General features: G+C 36.0%; 1 protein-coding gene across 1 annotated transcript in view; it reads right to left on the bottom strand.

The window, feature by feature from the left end:
- Positions 1–374: 374 nt before the first annotated feature.
- Positions 375–18272, bottom strand: part of MAP9 (microtubule associated protein 9) — a 38350-nt gene continuing 20452 nt past the window's right edge. The window contains exons 9-15 of the mRNA XM_058721091.1: positions 16496–16566; positions 15031–15199; positions 13883–13972; positions 12044–12205; positions 11768–11913; positions 11456–11588; positions 375–4471 (exon numbers count right to left, since the gene is read on the bottom strand). Coding sequence (XP_058577074.1) covers positions 4349–4471; positions 11456–11588; positions 11768–11913; positions 12044–12205; positions 13883–13972; positions 15031–15199; positions 16496–16566 — 894 coding nt within the window. The 3' untranslated portion in view covers positions 375–4348. The remainder of the gene's footprint in view (positions 4472–11455; positions 11589–11767; positions 11914–12043; positions 12206–13882; positions 13973–15030; positions 15200–16495; positions 16567–18272) is intronic.

Here is an 18272-nt window from a genome sequence, read left to right as displayed (position 1 = left end):
TCATCATAAGTGTACTCTTAATCCCCCTCACCAATTTCCCCCATCCTTGCCCCTGCCCCCCACCTCCCTTCTGGTAACCATCTGTTTGATCTCTATAGTTAAGAGTCTGGTTTTTTGGTTTGTCTTTTTTTTTTTTTTTTCCTTTTCTTTGTTCAATTCATTCTCTTTCTTAAATTCCACATATGAATGAAATCACATGCTATTTGTCTGTCTCTGGCTTATTACGCTTAGTATTATACTCTCTAGATCCATCCATGTTGCTGCAAATGACAATGATCATTTCACCTTTAGCCCACAAATAAAACTCACACCACATTTTCCAACGTTATGAAATGAAATTTGGCACAATCAATAAATAACAGGACCCAATAAAATAAATCTTTAATGATTAACTTTAATTAAGCAGAACATGAAGTATGCTACTAAAAAGCAGACATTAAATACATCTCCTCAAGTAATTCTTAAACATCCTAAATTTAATACCAATAATTTAATTAACATTATACAATTACATGTAACATGTTCCAAAATAATCAAATCACAAGAAATTTTAAAATAAAAAGAATTCAGGGAAGTCTCTAGTTAAGCATTTACATAGCATTCATTATTCTGTCAGCCAATGTACCTAGGAAGCAGGACAATTGGTAATATCTTTGCTTTGTGTAGAATGGAAGCATATGGGTTTAAATACCTTTTAATATAGCACTATTGAAATTAGAGCCAAGATTACATCAGGAAAATTTGTTTTCTGTACTAGTTTATTCTCGGGACCTACTTTGGCTAACATGCAATTTCTCCCATTTTGAGAAATTCCTTTTTTCCATTTTACTGTAGCCTGTGACCCAGAGCTTCAGAAACTTCAGTACTCTCCCCACCCATGAAATAGTGGTGGAGGTGCCCAAAGAGCTCTGATCTGGTGGAGTTATGGAGAAGGCACTGGAAGAATAAGGGACCATTGGAGAGAATCAAAACGAACTAAGTTGATAATGACCATGGCTACAAAAGTTAGTGTGAAAGTTTTATCGGATCTCAAAATTGTGGAATGGCGGGCTGATTACAACTGGAAAACTGGACACCTGATTTCTAACTTTGGATTCTTATGGTTAGTGATCTGAGCTTGGGCAAGTCAAAGTAGTCATTCAACTTAGAAATAGTGTTTGGGCCAACTTTATTAAATTATTAAAACCCTTCCAGATACATAGTTTTATCACTCCAAGGTATATACAACTGGGAACACTTAACTATTTTCAGCTACCGCTTTGGCAACAGTGAGACATCTGTTTCAATACTATTTAGAACAATAAATGAACTACTAACATTTTCAAAACAGGATGCAATACAAACCACTGGAAAATTGTTATCCCTGAATGGTTCTTATTTTCTTTAAGAAAACTGCCACTTCCTACTGATCTAAAATGCCATATAGTTTTTCTCTATTTATAGAACGCACTACTGTTTTCTTGCTTGTTACGGGGAAAATACATTCTGTATACAATTTTATTTTTGTATTAATCTGCCAATTTCTAGGGAAATTGTTTTCAGTCATATTGCAAAATATTCATTAAATTCTTATTTTCTGTACTTTGAAGTGTTAGCATTCAAGTGATCAATACAGTTTACAAAAGTAGAATTTTAGTCTGAAAATCTATATGCTTTTAGTGTCTTTAATTTGAATTCCCTATTATAAATTAATGAAAACTTGATGAGCAAATGTATTGATATTTGATACTTTAAAGGATATATGGGAAAATCATACCCCTTAAATAGATAAATGCATTCAAGAGAATATTACCAGGTTGGATTCTCTCCTTTGGATCTCAGAAAGTCAACAGTACTTTACTTTCATCCAGCTCTTAAAACTCAGCTTTATTTTTGCTACGGGAAGAAGAGAGGATTTCATTCAACTAGATAACTGATCAGCAGGTGTTACTGTAAACAGGAAGTAATTTATTATTTATCGTAGTTAAGACAAAATTCCCCACTGAGGGAAATGAATTGCTGGGTCTTCGCAAACACCTCAATTTCCCATTTCATTCTACTTCACAAGCAGTGCTAAGATTTAGATTTCTTTAGATTTCTTTTTAGGAGGTCTCTAATCCAACTCACCTCCATATTCTCTTTTGATGACCAGACTGGCCAGGAAAGTGGATATTTCTTCTTGCATGCTAAGAACGTGTAAGTCAAATAACCACTATCAATCCCATCTGTGTTGACCTTCTCCTCACATACATGAAGTGGAGAAATGCAGGGCTTATGGAAGTAAGTAAGTGAAAATGAACATTTATTAAGTCCTTATTATGTGCCACATGCTTTACATTAATTGCTAACTTCATTCAGTGCTCCTGCAACTAAGAAGCGATGATAGCAAGCCACTAAATGATAATGAAGAAGAAAATAATTGGGAAGTGTAAACATTTAATGTGAAATTTATGACATATGCATTTATGATCTCATATCCCTGACCTTTTTTCCTTTAACTTTCCTGGAATTTGCAAATACCTTCTTAGCTCTGAATAGCTAATTAGATACCATAAACAACGATTCATCCTGGTAGGCACTATATATATCTATTTGGTGAAAAACAGAGGAGCTAAATCCCATATTGATAATACACATTGGTGATAATAGTTTCAATTTCATGAAGTATTCTCCTGGTTCCTGGCAGTATAAAAAGGCTTCTAGTTTTGTTTATAATTTAAAAAAAACAAAAAACAAAAAAAACACAACTACCTGTAGCACTGATGTGATCTAGTGATCCGTGATGTCTCTTATCTTGAACGCACTGCAGCCAGCCTAATCCTCAGAGTGGGACCTTCTGAGTGACTATCTCAAAAGCCTATGTTCCACTACCTGCTGGGTTTCCTGACATTCTAATACTACATACAAGGCATTTGACTAATTCTTTACATATTATGAAATCTTCTTTCATTTTATAGATCTAATAAAGTTCACCATCTCTGATAACAAACAGATATTTCTTAAAAGGAAATACAAGCTCTAAGTAACAATGCACGATTTTAGGATCTGAGAGGTAAAATGTGTTTATAAAGTTCATATAATACAGAGCATAAAAATGAGCCTATTGATTCTGGGGGGAGGAAGACTTACTCAATTCTAATCTCAAATGTCACATGCTAAATGTATGGCAAGTTACTTCTCTGAGTCTCAGCATTTTTAATCAGAAAAATAGTACCTGCGGTGAATACTTGTTGCAAAGAATTAACATTTGTAAAGACCCAGAAGAGACCATACAATAGGTGCTTAATAAATAGTAATTATATTCTCACCCATCATGGCATCCCATCATTGGCTAAAGTAGTATCACAACTCTGAGAGCATACATTTGGTCTGTGATAAATTAGCTGACCAGTTCAAGTATGAGTCCAATTAATATAAAGATATGCACAGATCAAATAAATAAATAAAGATTCTTTGGGCATTTTCTACAAGTTACCTTCCTATACAGCTGTCTTCTAAATATAAGCTATAAGACTCTAAAATAGGTTAAGAGGTCAAATATTGCCTTTATCACCTATATGGCTTAAATCTGGAAAATAATAACAGTGATAATGACATTGAACTCGTGTGGAATTTCCATCTCAATTGTGTGAGTATTTCACTGCCAAGAAACGGATATCTTTTGATATCACCGAAATAATAAAGTGAGATAGAATTTAGAGGACAAATTTGAGAGGTCTACTCAAATGCCTATGTCCATGATTGTCATGGAAATCTGGGACAGATACACTCATATTAAAACATAAGGCATACTCCTTAAATAGACTGCCTGGAGGATTAGAGTTCTACTGAACTACTGCCTCACCCGACCAAAACTGTAACTTGTACAGTGCAAGTACAACCGCTCAAGTTAAAGGTAAGTTTTGGAAAAAATAATACATGCGTACTGCCAGCAATGATTCCTTTTAAAACCTGAATCTAGGTGGACAATCATTCACAGAATGATTCAATTATTTCTATGACTGTCATACCTAAATGGTTTCCTTTATTCTGGGGAATACACACACTTCAATACCGGGCACGGCTGAAAGTGGTCATGGGTCACCTGATTGTAACAATTGCAAAGACATGATAAAGGGTTCTTTTAACGGTAAGAGCGATCTGATTATTAGCTTCTCATTTGAGGCAGCTTATCTACGGTCCAAGAAAAATGCCTTCAATTATTTCATTGATTAAACTCCAAAGCATCTTATCCACAGCGAGTGGAAATGGCTGGCGTTTAATAACATAGAACTCTTCTAACTATAATTAACTGAATAAATAGTTTTAAACTCACGGCTAAAATTAGTGAATTGATAAATAACTACATCTCACGTAAGAATGAGAATTATCAAAACACTTTTGAGAACACAGTTCGACTTGGAGGGCTCCAGGGAGGAAGTGCCTCATTTTCAAGAAAGGAATGACGTTTCTTCTGTTTTCGTTCAATTCTTTCCTGCCTTTCTTTCTTTTCCTAAAGAGAAAACAGAAAACTGTAAATTTACATACATATATGAACATTTTTTTCAAATCAAGTTGCTCATTGAAGAACAAAATAATCCATTACAGGAGATTTAAATGTCATTTCCGATTTAATTGTTTATAAAGGAACAGTAGCTAGAGAATATTGCTTATAAAGAATACTACCAACAGGAACTAATACACCACTGAATCTCTTATTTTTTAATATTAAAAGTGATAATATTTAAATAAAATTGTGAAAAATGGGAAAAAACCCTAAAATTCCATAACTTCAAGAGAATAATTATTAGAGGTCGGTGGATGACTTTCTGAGAACAGATTCTCAGAACTAAATTTACTGGGTGCAAAAGTTGAATCTGCCATAGCAGCAGGGATACTTCAAAATTTTCATAAATAGTTGAAAGCTAAGTCTCATGTTTCTTTGCTTATTATTGAGTTTGAGCACATTTTGATTTCTTTAGCACTTTTAAGTGAATTTTTTTCTCAATTATTTGGCTCATCGATATGGATATCATAAACACCTTTTTCAGAATTTATTTATTTATTTATCTTGAGAGTCACAGAGCATGAGTTGGGGAGGGGCAGAGAGAGAGGGAGACAGAGAATCAAGCTCCGTGCTGCTAGCACAGAGCCCAATGCGGGGCTCGAACCCGTGAATGATGAAATCATGACCTGAGCCGAAATCAAGAGTTAGACACTTAACCGACTGAGTCATTCAGGCGCCCCCTGCAGCGTTTCATACAGTAAATATTATCTTTGCAGCAAACATTTTATCTATGTTATTTTTAGTCCTTTTTACCAAAATAAATAAATAAATAAATAAATAAATAAATAAATAGAAATATTTCAGCCGTGACAACTGTTTAAAGAGTAATACAGTCAAAACCTGTGAACCCGCTATCTGCCTTCTAAAAGAAAACATGACCAATACTTTTGAAGCTCTCGGTGTTCATTCCCTTATCACAGTCCTTCCTCTCCACCCCACTGAGGTATCCATTGCTCTGAATTCAATGCTTATCATTTCAGTGTATCTCTTAATTTTATTGTAATATTTTATTATAATATGTAATACTTTTATCATATATGTATTAATCCCCCAATAAGTAACTTTTTTTGCATGTTTTTACAATTTATAATAAAAGGGAACACACTATATATTTTTTGTGACATCCTCTTTTATTCATCTTAATATTTCTAAGATCCAGCTATATGAGGTATAACTCTAGTTCCTTGATATTCCATAGAATACTCATAGAATTCCAGCATAGCAACTTATCACAACTAATCAATTTTTGTTGTTGTTGTTGTGAAAGGATGATGTTCCTTTTTTTTTTTTTTTCCACGCAACAACCATGTTATAAATATCCTTGTTTGATTCCTTGTACTTATAAGTCAAGATTTTCTCTCCATGTATATGCTTGGAGTAAAATTGGTTTGTAGGGTTTGACTATGTTCAACTTTACTGGGAAATAATTTATTTTTCAAAGCTGCTGTACGAATTCACCAAGCAACACCTACACTGACTTTTTATGTTAATGCATTAATGATTTTAAATTTCATATCTGTTCATGTTTTCCTTTATTTCCATAGCACTTCTAGGTTTAGAAAAGCATCTTATCTTGTGAGACTTGATACTATTTTATTTTCTTTTGTTTCTTCTATTGTTTGGCATTTTATATTCATTGCTTTAGTTCTTTTGGAGTTTCTATTGTTGTAGGGTAATTTTCTGAAGGGATTTTATGTCCAAATGATACACAAATAACCAAATTATAATTTCCCTGCATGTATTAATTTGCGTTACTTTATTATATAGCATATCCTTACTTGTAACAGGTTCTGAGGGGTCCTGGGGGGGTCTAATATTTTACTGGTACTATACTGCTTTGATTTATGTTTACTCATTCACCTTTTAAGCACTGAGATCCTACTCTGGGTCAAGTAGCATAGTGAGGGCCATGCATAAAGTGATTCTAAAATCCAAACACACCGATTTGGTCCCTGTCCCTCAGGGGATTTTCAAAATAGGCAGTTAATAAACAATCAAATAAACCACAGATCATTTCGAGTTGTGAGAATTTCTATGGAACATCATGAAAAAATCGTTGTGATTGTTAAAGAGCAAAAGGGAGTACTTACTTGCAAAGAAAAGTGGACTCAGGAATGTCACTGTGAGTGAGACAAGATGGGTAAGAGAAGCCACTTGTGATACGCGATGGGGAGAGAGCATTTCAAGCAGAGGGAACAGTATATGTCAGGGCTCTGACAAGTCAGAGAACCTTGGGATGTGAGGAGAAACGAGACAGCCAGCGTGACTCAAACTGGGAAGATGGGAAGGGGGTGCCAGGTGAGAATAAAAAGACAGGGCAGTGAGGTGAGGTGGGGACCGCAGGCCACAGTAACAACTGGAACATATGTAAGAGAAGAGAAGTCAACAAGTGACGCTGGGAAGGGAGGCCGGGAAGTGAGAGAAACCAGGGGACCAGGGCACCCAGGAGAGAAGATGGTTGCAAGAAGGAGGATGCGACTATCTAGAATGTTTGAGAGGTCCGGGGAATGTGGCAGAAAACAACACATTGGATGGCTACATGGTCTGACAAAACTAACTGTCAAAGCGTAGTTTCTGTAACATAATGGCAAAAGAGACAAGCTTGGAGTGTGTGGAGGGTGAAAAGGGTATGGAGAACTAAGAAGTGTAAATAAACCTTTAGAAGTTTAGCCGTAGAAAAAGCAGTGAAATGTGGGACCACCTCTGGAGGCAAATGAGGGATTAAGGGCTACATATCCTGAAAAGTGGTGGGAATAATCCAGGCGAGAACGCTGGCTTCTGGGTGAATGGAATGGTAAGTTTTTATTTTACTGCTTGATGGGAACAGTTCTGACCTTCATCTTATTTGAAAATATTATCTTCCAGAACCTCACATTTTCATGAAAGCAGATGAATTTTCGAACCATTCTGTTTCCCCGTACACATTCCCGTCAAAGAGATGACTGAGTATGTGGGAAGTACCGTGAAATCTAGACATTAATCTAGGACTACCTGAAATGTTAACAGTTCTCGCTCCTTTCACCCTGCAGCTCAGATTGTCTTTCCATTTCTCCACGTCTCTGCTAACACCTGAAAGTTGGGTGGTTTCCTCATCTTGGTGATTTTCTCAAGGAGCAGCAGTACCCAGGAACCCTTAAACAACACTGCCTCTGCAGACTGGGCGGCTTGGGAGGGACAGCATTTTTGGTAAATTAGTAGGTGTCTACGGTTCTTTTACCCGTACCTGTGTGGAACTGATAGATGTCACAAGGAGAATACGATAACGCAAGGTTTCCATCGACATACAATTATTCACATAAAACGAAAGGAATAGAGAGGTATGAAATTATTTTAACACCTTGCTCCAGATCATGAAAATGTTTGCATGTCTGCTAGTCCTACTAAAGCAAAGAGGGAATCTCTTTTCAGAATCTTAATTGAGAAAACAAAAAAAAAACTATAATTGAGTCACGGTCAATCATTTTAGTATCTCAGAGGGAGGCAGACCCTCTTGCTAGGTAGCAGAAAAGCAAAGACTAGGCTGTGTCCACAGAAACTGACCAAACCTCTTTTTGTCTGTTCCATTTAACATGGGGAGAGAGAGGGAAACATGAAACAAGTTTGTTCTTACTGGTAGATACTAAAAAGGTCAGAATAGGAAATAAGCAACTATCAACCTTAATATCAATTCAGATGATCTATAATGTTATCTTGAGTAATAATTAATTATTGGTAATATTACTCAAGCAATAATTAAAAATTAAAAGAACCTTGTTATAAAGTCCTTCTGACTGTTGTCTGTTGGAGACTGAACTTTTTATTCATTTTCTTATTAAAGGCAACTATTAATTAATCTGGGAACCAGCATAAAGAAGAGAGTCTTACTGATCTTTGGCTATAACTTTCCCCTAAAAGAATAACTCATCCAATGCTCACTACTCAAATTAGATTTTATAACAAAATTTTGACACGTAACTTTACATTAAAATGAAAGTCCTTAGACTTCTAAATAGGGGTATTTTTCCAAACTATCTGCAAACAAATTTTAATAAGAGATTGGTAAAATGGAGTAGTTCTGTAACGTATATGGATGTTTTTATAAGTAGCATTATATTTGTTGAGGTTATACTGACATCAAAACAAGTCATTTTCATCGTACATCTTTGATTGATGAGTTTTTGTTCTCTAGAGGACTGATCAGGATGAGAAAGTGACTAAGTACTGTAATAAAACACAATGTACCTAACTGTGGCTTAGTCATTAAGGAGATTCTATTCCATTTTCAAGAATAAGTGAAAATAAAACTGAAAACTTAAACACGTACATTTAGTTGCTATAAGTGATACTAGCACACAGTGTATGTCTCCTTGATCTATGAAGAGTTTTCATTTTTCTTAGAACCAAGCACTATTTAAGAGTTTAAGGAAGGGGCGCCTGGGTGGCTCAGTCAGTTAAACGTCCAACTTCGGCTCAGGTCGTGGTCTCACAGTTCGTAGGTTTGAGCCCTGCATAGGGCTCTGTGCTGACAGCTCAGAGCCTGGAGCCTGCTTCGGATTCTGTGTCTCCTTCTCTCTCTGCCCTACCCACCCCCCTCTCTCTCTCAAAAATAAACATTAAAATTTTTTTTTAAAAAGTTTAAGAAAGCCATCACGAAACACTACCTTCCTCATTCAAACCATTAAACCAATTTTGATCACCTTATTCCTTACTGTTTTTCTGCCTGAAATTGGCATAAAGCTGCACGAAAGTCAACACATAAACAATGATAAATTCTGTTGCTATTTTTATTAGGATTGAATTAAATTTGTAAATTACTGCAGGGAGAACTGACATCTATAACATCATTATAAGACTGAGTGTTTCTATCCAAGAGCAGTTTTGATCCATGTTCTCAAGTCTTCATTTGTGTCCTTTAGGAGTGTTCTAAAATTTTCTTCATAGTTGTCTTTGTCTTGCACGTTTCTTAAGTTTATTCCTAAATGCTTCATGTTTTTATCTTATCTTTACATAGTCTGCCTTGTGTCCTGAATGTTTCTCTAGCTACTGTTGATTCTAAAGTTTATGAGAAAAAGTAAATAATAATAGATACTTGAAAGTGGAGCTATGAAGGAAGATTAAACAAAACAGATATGAAAACATATAAAGTCCTGACAATGAAACAGTATATGGAATATGTACAGTGAGATCTGAGATTGACCCATGGAACAGAAAGTCAAGAAACAGATCCTGGGGCACCCAGGTGGCTCAGTCAGTTGGGCGTCCAACGTCAGCTCAGGTCATGATCTCATGGTTTGTGAGTCTGAGCCCCGTGTCAGGCTCTGTGCTGACAGCTCGTAGTCTGGAGCCTGCTTCAGATTCTGTGTCTCCCTCTCTCTCTGTCCCTCCCCCACTTATATTCTGTTTCTCTCTCTCTCTCTCTCTCTCTCCCCCGCTCAGAAATAAATAAATAAACATTAAAAAAAGAAAGAAGAGAAGAAACAGATCCTAAGTTCTGGGAATGTATCAGATAACAAAGGCAGTACCTCAAGTCATTGGGTAAAAGGCTTTTTTATAGGAGATGTGTTTGGAAAAAATAAAGTTGGAATCATATATCCCATCACGAGCAAGATAAATTATAAGCTGGTCAAATGTTAAAATGTCAAGATATTAAAATCATAAAGTTACTAGAAGAAAAATGAGAACACTTTATTTAACTTCAAGTCATGAAGAAAGTCTTTTCAACTATGCCTGAAAATAGAACTCAAAAGACTGATAAATTTGACACCAGAAGATAAAACAAAATTGTTCATCGCATAAAATACTATATGCAAAGTTGAGAGATCAACAAAACCATGTGAAAAAGTGGTTGTAACTCCTACCAGAAATAGGCTTATTTCCCTAGTGTATAAAAAAGCTTCTGAAAATTAATATGAAAAAGACCAACAGAAAAATGTACAAAGCCTATGGATTAACAGTTTACAAAAAAAATGACAAGTGACCCTTCCACAAATGAAAAGATGCTAAAAGTCAGTCCTAACCAGAGAAATACAACCACAAAATACCCTGAACAGTATTTTTAACTAGCACATTGACATGAATTCAAAAAGTTTATAAGAAATCTTACTGGAGAGAGCCCTACCGGATGCTATGCCCCTGTGGAGCAACGTTTACACTTTGTGATTGCTGCAGCAGGCGGAGTGCTAACTACCCACATGAACGTGCCACCTATGGGGGTGCTAACTACCCGCGTGAATGTGCCACCTACCGATGTAAAGTGCTTTTCATATGAACACGTTACCTAGTCAAAAATTGATAAACACGTATATATATGATGATATTTTAAAACAGAAAACAGTATTTTGCTTAACATCAATGAAAAGGAACTATAAACATAAGTAGACTAAAACAGAAGAAAAATATTTAAAAAACAGAAACATGTTAAGTCCAGGTAGACATTTTCCTCCCGAACTTCTTATTTGCTTTCTTTCGTTAAAAAGCACCAAAATGAGACTTTCTCCTCGAGGTCATTGGAAAGAGCAAAAGAGAATTTAAAAAGTGGAATAACTTTCTCACCGTTCAATTCAGTATTACTAAGTGTCATGACAAGTCCCACCTAAAAGCTGACAAGTCCTTCAGCAGTGCACTTGTCAGCTTTCCGTGATTTGACACCTAAGAGTCATTGCAAAGGAAGACTAGGCACGACTGGTAAGTGACTAACCCTGGGAATGCGGGTAAGGAAGAGTATCATGCCTGAAGGCTTACGCCTGAGTGCTTGAAGGAATAGTAGAAGCATTAACAGAAATGAGTAAATCAAAGACAATATGATAGACATAGGGAGAGAACAGATTCAACAAGGCAGCTTTGAGTAGAAATGGCCAGCAGGCAGGGGCAAAAAGAACTGGAATTAGGCACAGAAAAGTCATGAATAAAGTACATGAATAAGACACAGGTGCATTAACAAACAATACCTACCAGCCATTTTTCATATTCATCAATAGCTTGCTTGTCTTTATCTTTCTTCTCTGCTTTTTTCAGTTCTTCTCTTCTTTTCTCATTTATTCTCTCTTTCTCCTTTTCTTTGAAAAAGGCATCCTTCTTTTCATTCCTACGTAGGACAGTACAAAACACTGGGTGGTTAAAGGAGAGGCTATAATAAAGATTTCCTAATACATCTTTGTGGTAATGAGATGCGGATACATTAGTAAATTTCAAGCAAACAATGTTTTAAAAGCCTAGAGCGTTATTCATTTGAAATGGAGCAAAACAGTTCTCATTTGGGATTACCATTTCTCTACAGCTGTTAAGTTATCTTTCCTTTTCTCAGCAATAGTTTCCTCCTCTTTCTGCTTCTTCGCTCTTTCATATTCTTTCTCCTTTTTATTTTTCTCTCTAAGATACTCCATCTTTTTCTCTTTCCATCGTTCAAACGCCTGAAAGAGTTCACAACGAGTTTCTTACTGACCGTGGATGTGACCAGGTAAGGAGAAGCCCAGTCAATCAGTCCCACAGGTGCTGAGCGAGGGAGGATAAGGAAGGCAGATGTCCGAAGCCCCTGCATACCTGTAGCGCCTCTCCTTTTCTCACAGCATTTTCTTCCTCGGTTTTTTTCTTGTTTTTCTCCTCAAGTCTTTTTTTGGCGGCGATTTTCTTTGCTTCCTTTTCTTTCATAGCCTTCCAGGCCTCAAATGATGCCAATGCTTCTTCTCTCTTAGCAGCTCTTTTCTATTTCAGAAAAATAAGAGACAGTTAGATGTGTGCGGGTAAATAGATGGCCAAGTATCGGGAGATGCCGATATACACATAACAGATTGTATTTCGTTCCCTACATAGTCATCGTTTCTAGAAATTGTTTTTCAAAGAAGATAATTTATTTAGGATAGGTTAGACAAGTTGATTTACAAAAAAAAAAAAAAAGTCATCTGATTTTTTCATTGCATTTTAATTTTATTTTTACTCATTGCATTTTAAAATGTCCTTTTCTTAAACCATTTATCTGATATTGATCTGCTATTCATGGGAAAGAACTGTTTTTTGGAAATGTACTGAACAAATGTTGTCAAAACTAATAGGCCAAGTACTACTGTAAAATACTAATAATAAAACATTCTATTAAGGGGGCACCAGGGTGGCTCAGTCGGTTAAGCAACCTACTCTTGATTTCGGCTCAGGTCACGCACGATCTCAGGGTCATGAGATACAGCCCCGCCGTCGGGCTCTGTGCTGACAGGCTGCTTGGGATTCTCTCCTTCCCTCTCTCTCTGCCCTTTCCCTCCTCTCTCTCTCTCAAAATAAATAAATAAACTTCAAAAAAACCCGCATTCCATTAAAAGAAAGATATCAGGAAAATTACAGGCTTATAAAGTAAGTCAGGGTGAGGTAGATTGGCCAAGTCACACAGATTTTTGCTTTGAACTGGAGTTCTGACTGACATCAAAGCATAAAATTGTTACTAAACAACAGAGCCCACATGTTGAAACTATGTGCAGACGGGAAAATGTGTGGGTGAGTGTATGGTAAGTATGTTATGACTTTACTTGTATGGTCATTAGTATCCATCCATATTAGTATCCATCTAATCCCATATTCTTGGCTTGTTCTAAAATATTGTTTACCACTAAACGACAGAAAGCCTTAGAGAAAACATGATTCAGAAGGGAAGGCACGACGTACCTCCCCGAGTTGCGCAGATCACACGAGAAGGTGTCTGGCACTGAGCACAGCAGAGAAACGCTGCAAAAGTGGTGACGGGGATGTGGCACACCCCTGCAGGGCTGCTCCATGCAGTACCCTGCACTTGGGAAATAGGTTCCTCTCTGAATCCATTGAAGTATTGCACAGCACAGTAGAGGGCTTTTAGTTTAGAAGATGCGAAGGAACTAAGCATGTCAGAGACTACCAGACAGGAGTTAGAGGCAGAGACTCAAGTACTGAAATAAGAGCCTACCTCTGGACAGCGGGAAGGATATGGCTCAAGAGTTCACGTAGGGGTTGGTCCTGAAGACACGTATAAAATTCAAGGTGGAAAAGAGGAAAACTAGAGGTCAATGTCTGATGACCCTTTACATTCTTGGCTAAGTCGTAAGATTGAAGTCAATTTTTCACAGGGAAAAGTGAAGTAAGAGTGAACAGGTGTCCACAAGCAACAATAAGTTCACCATGAGTACGGTCAAATGAGTACGAAAAACAGAAATCTCTGTGTATCTGTTTTCATGTAAAACGGTTATATTCATATCAAACTAAAAATGTATAAAGTACCAGAGAAATAAAATCAGAAATCGATTCTCTTATGCATGTTATTTTGCCATTTAAACAACAGTAGATTTAGCAATGTTAAATATTTAGAGATATTTTACTGACTTAAAAATCCACAGTATTTTCCACTTCTGTATTTCAGAATACCTGTTCGTTTTGGATCCTTAGGTTTTCACTTTCAATCCTTTTAATTCTGTGCATTTCATGTAAATATACATTTTTCTTTTCTAACCACTCCTGTGAGAATAAGAAAGAAACTATATGATATTCAAAGTTTCCCAAATGAATTAGAATTCTTATCCATTTCTGAAATATTTGATTAAAATTTTAAAAAGGCAAAACACAAAATTTAGAAATTCTATATACACTACTATCATTTTTCTTTTTCTAATAATATTGTAATATATAAAGATAAGTATGAATAAAAAATATGTCTGTCATCTTTCTTAGATTTAACAACAGAATTCAAAGATTGAATATAATGGCTACATGAAAGTTCACATTTTTCTCCAAATTTCTCAAGTACGATTTTCTAAAGTGTACTATGTAGTGTAATAAACAAGACAAGAAAAAAAAAAAAAGGACCTTTTTGGAAATGAGGAAAAATCAGGAAAGTCTTTTGCTATGCAAGCTTACTTCAAATACAAATTCTTAGGAAAGAAAAAAATTAAAACTTTTTGTTCATAAATTTGTTCATACATTTGTTCATTTGTTCATACATTTTAAGAAGAAAAAGCATAAAAACATATATAGACCTTAACCATATTTTTGCTTTGGCTGGAATTTTATAAATTTTCATGGCATATTCTCTTTCTTTAAAAACAGCTATGGGGGCACCTGGGTGGCTCAATCGGTTGAGCGTCCGACTTAGGCTCGGGTCATGATCTCACAGTTTGTGGGTTCGAGCCCCGCATCAGGCTCTGTGCTGACTGCTTGCTCAGAGCCTGGAGGCTGCTTCCGATTCTGTGTCTCCTTCTCTCTCTGCCCCTCCCCCGCTCATGCTTTGTCTCACTCTGCTTCTCAAAAATAAATGAATGTAAAAAAAAAATGAAAAGAAACTTACAAAATAAAAAATAAAAAAAAAAACAGCTATGATTGGTTAAGCAAAGCTTAGAAAGAAATAATTTAGTAAAAAAAAAAAAAACAACTTTGGGTTGCTCAGGTATTACAAAGGAATATTCTTCCCAATAAATTAAGTATTAAACCACCATTTCTGACAGGGTCATTTTATTCCTTGATAAACGGGTAACCTTATTAGGTGACTCTTCATTTTTAAAAAATGTTTTCCTTTTTACCTGATAAACAGCTGCCCTTATGTTATCTGCTCGTTCAGGTTCTAGGTTCTGTTTCTGTGAGGGCTTTTGGTCCAAGACTTTCAAAGTCCCTAAATAGTGAGAAGAGGTAGATGCTGACGGTGGTCTCCTTATAGAACTAGATTTCTTTAAAAAGTCAGAGGTCATTAATCTGAAAAGATCCAAAGAAATCAACACAGTTACTACAATTGCACTTGGTAGAAGAAAAACACATTAGAACTTACAGCTACTATATTTGAAATTACATTATAAATTAATAAGTTATAAGTATTTTGAAAATGTAAAAAAAGACAACGACGATAGTCTTTTCTTACTTAGAGCTTCAAAGTGCTTGCTCTTTCTAGAAAATTGTAATTAGAACATTTTTTTTTTAATTTTTTTTTATTTTTATTTTTGGGACAGAGAGAGACAGAGCATGAACGGGGGAGGGGCAGAGAGAGAGGGAGACACAGAATCGGAAACAGGCTCCAGGCTCCGAGCCATCAGCCCAGAGCCCGACGCGGGGCTCGAACTCACGGACCGCGAGATCGTGGCGGACCGCTAGATCGTGACGGACTGCGAGATCGTGACCTGGCTGAAGTCGGACGCTCAACCGACTGCGCCACCCAGGCGCCCCATGTAATTAGAACATTTTTAAGAAACATGGATTACATCTCAAGTTACATGGAGAAAATAATATACATAAGGTAGATTTTAAGTCTCTTGTATCATTTTGTTACAAAAAAAACAATTCTAAATAGTTAGAATAGCATTTTCTACTTCAGGGGTTGGCAGGAAAATATGGCCCACTACCCAGTTTTGTACAGTTTACTTATTTTGTAAGTTTACTGCACCACAGCTACGATCATTCATTTACATGTTGCCTAAGGCTGTTTCCCTGCTCTAACAGCAGAACTGAGTAGTTACAAGAAAGAGAATATGGCCCATAAATCCTAATCCATGTACTAACTGTCATTTTACAGTTAAGGTTTGCTGACCCTTGCTTTATTTGATTAACAGTAATTTAAAAGACAGAAGCTTTTGATTAGCATTTATGAGTTAGACATTCATTATCATCGGCGTGAATGAAGCAATATAGAATCTTGTCATTTTAATAAACCACCTTAGTCCACAGATCCTCAAGGTTTTAAGTATAATTGTCATGTGTTAGACAAAGACACTTAATAGAGAAGTCTAATGCTGGACTTTAGCTTTATTACCATATAGCAAAGAAACTCTAACCCAGGAATAATGTAGAGTATAGAGAATCCCTAATAAATTCCTCATCAAAAAAGAACATGATCAACTGAGGAGTCTTATCATGAAATAACTACTTCATTCATTTCATGAGATGGGAATTTAAAGAAAATCAAGTAATACCAAATGAAATTCACTTTACAGAAGTTAAGCTAAAATTAGCTCTGTTGGAAATAAACTCATACATTTGGGATAATAATAACTTTATTACCTGCCAGATGCACTGGATGCTCTATTATTTGTTGATTTTTTATTCTTCATGTTTCTGTCTTCAATTGTTTTCTATTAAATAGAAAATACCATAGATGGATTACTCCCCATAACTATCACAGTTAGATTTAGGGGCCAAGCTGCAAGGAAATCAATGTTTTTGAAACATCTACTATGTGTCAAGTACAGCAGTCCCTGGGAACTAATAAGGATACTACACTTTAGGGAGGGCTGATGGACATGAAACACAAAAACAAATGTGAGTCAAGAAGGGGTTAAGCTAGGGCCCTGTGACAATGACTAGAGTGAGGGATTATGTTAACGACAGTGATCTGGAAAGGCCTCCCTGAGGTCTTGACATCAGTGCTAAGATAAATGACAAGAAGAAAGGGGCCACATGAAGGAAGGTCTACGGAAAGAAAGAAGTAGTAAGGGCTAAGAACTCGAGAAGGGAAAGAACTTGATAATGTTGAGAAACAGAAAAAGGTGAATGATGCTGAAGCACAGTGAATGACAGGGAGAGTGGAGGAACAGATGGTCAGAGAAGAATGTGTGAGGTCCTTAGGAAGTGGTAAAATGTTTGCATTTTATTTTATTTTTTTTAAGTTGATTTATTTATTTTGAGGGAGGGAGGGAGGGAGAGAGAAAGAGAGAGAGAGAGAGAGAGAGAGAGAGAGAGAGAGAGAGAGAGAATCCAAAGCAGGTTCCGCGCTGTTAGCACAGAGCCAGACCTGGGGCTCAAACTTATGAACGGTGAGATCATGACCTGAGCAGAAATCAAGAGTCAGACGCTTAACCAACTGAGCCACCCAGGTGCCCCTCTGCATTTTATTCTTATGATGACAATCCAACAAAGAGACCTTAGCAGGGGAATGATGTGATTCAGACTTTAGGAAGGTCCTTTAAGGGGAGTAAGGATAAAGCCAAGGATTCAGTCAAAAGAAATGTCATGGTCTTACTTATTATATATAAATTGCCTGTTGTAATTTAGAACTGCCTCTGTTTGACATTTCTAGGATCCCATCTATAAATTCCAAATACCCTTCTTCTTTTTAAGGAGTAACTTCTCTCCTTTACACAGAAGGCTGCTAGCATTCAAGTGAGAACACAGATAGAAACCTACATGGCTTACTTGGCATGAGTGATTTTTCCTAAGGAAAGTGGTTACGAACAATATACCTGGAACATGGTTTAATGAACCTTCTCTGTAAATTTTAATACAAAGCATTAGTATTCTGTATTATAAAAGTCCTATTCAACCACAAGTCTTCAACTAGCACTGTTACCTTCCCCAATAGTAAATACACATAGTCACCAGCTGACTATAGCTATAAGAAATAAAGACTAGCTTCAAGAGAAATAAAGACTAAAAATGCTATACCATAAATTTTAAAAGTATACTACTCTGGCATAGTTTCAAGTAATCCTACACACCATAAATCTGGTTCTCAAGGTTATAATAATAATAATGTTTCTAATAATGATACTGTCCATCCATTTAAACAAGAAAGATGTTGGTAAACATTTCTTAAAGATTTCCTTTAAAATGTATAAAATGTTTAAAAATGATATCCAAAATGTTTAAAAATTCACTAATTCAAAACCTTAGAAATTGTTCCAGATAGATGCATTTTTGTAACACGAAGACCTATAGAAACCTACCCACGTATGGGTTTATATTTCTAGATATTTAAAAGTATACTATGATCATATACCTTTGATAATTTTTAATGAAATATTGACTTTTATTATATTCACTGCAAATCTTCCCTGAAGTA

Source organism: Neofelis nebulosa, chromosome 3 (assembly GCF_028018385.1).
Source record: "Neofelis nebulosa isolate mNeoNeb1 chromosome 3, mNeoNeb1.pri, whole genome shotgun sequence".
Classification (NCBI taxonomy): domain Eukaryota; kingdom Metazoa; phylum Chordata; class Mammalia; order Carnivora; family Felidae; genus Neofelis; species Neofelis nebulosa.
Note: the sequence above shows the minus strand (reverse complement) of the source record. Positions and strands in the feature narration are given on the sequence as shown.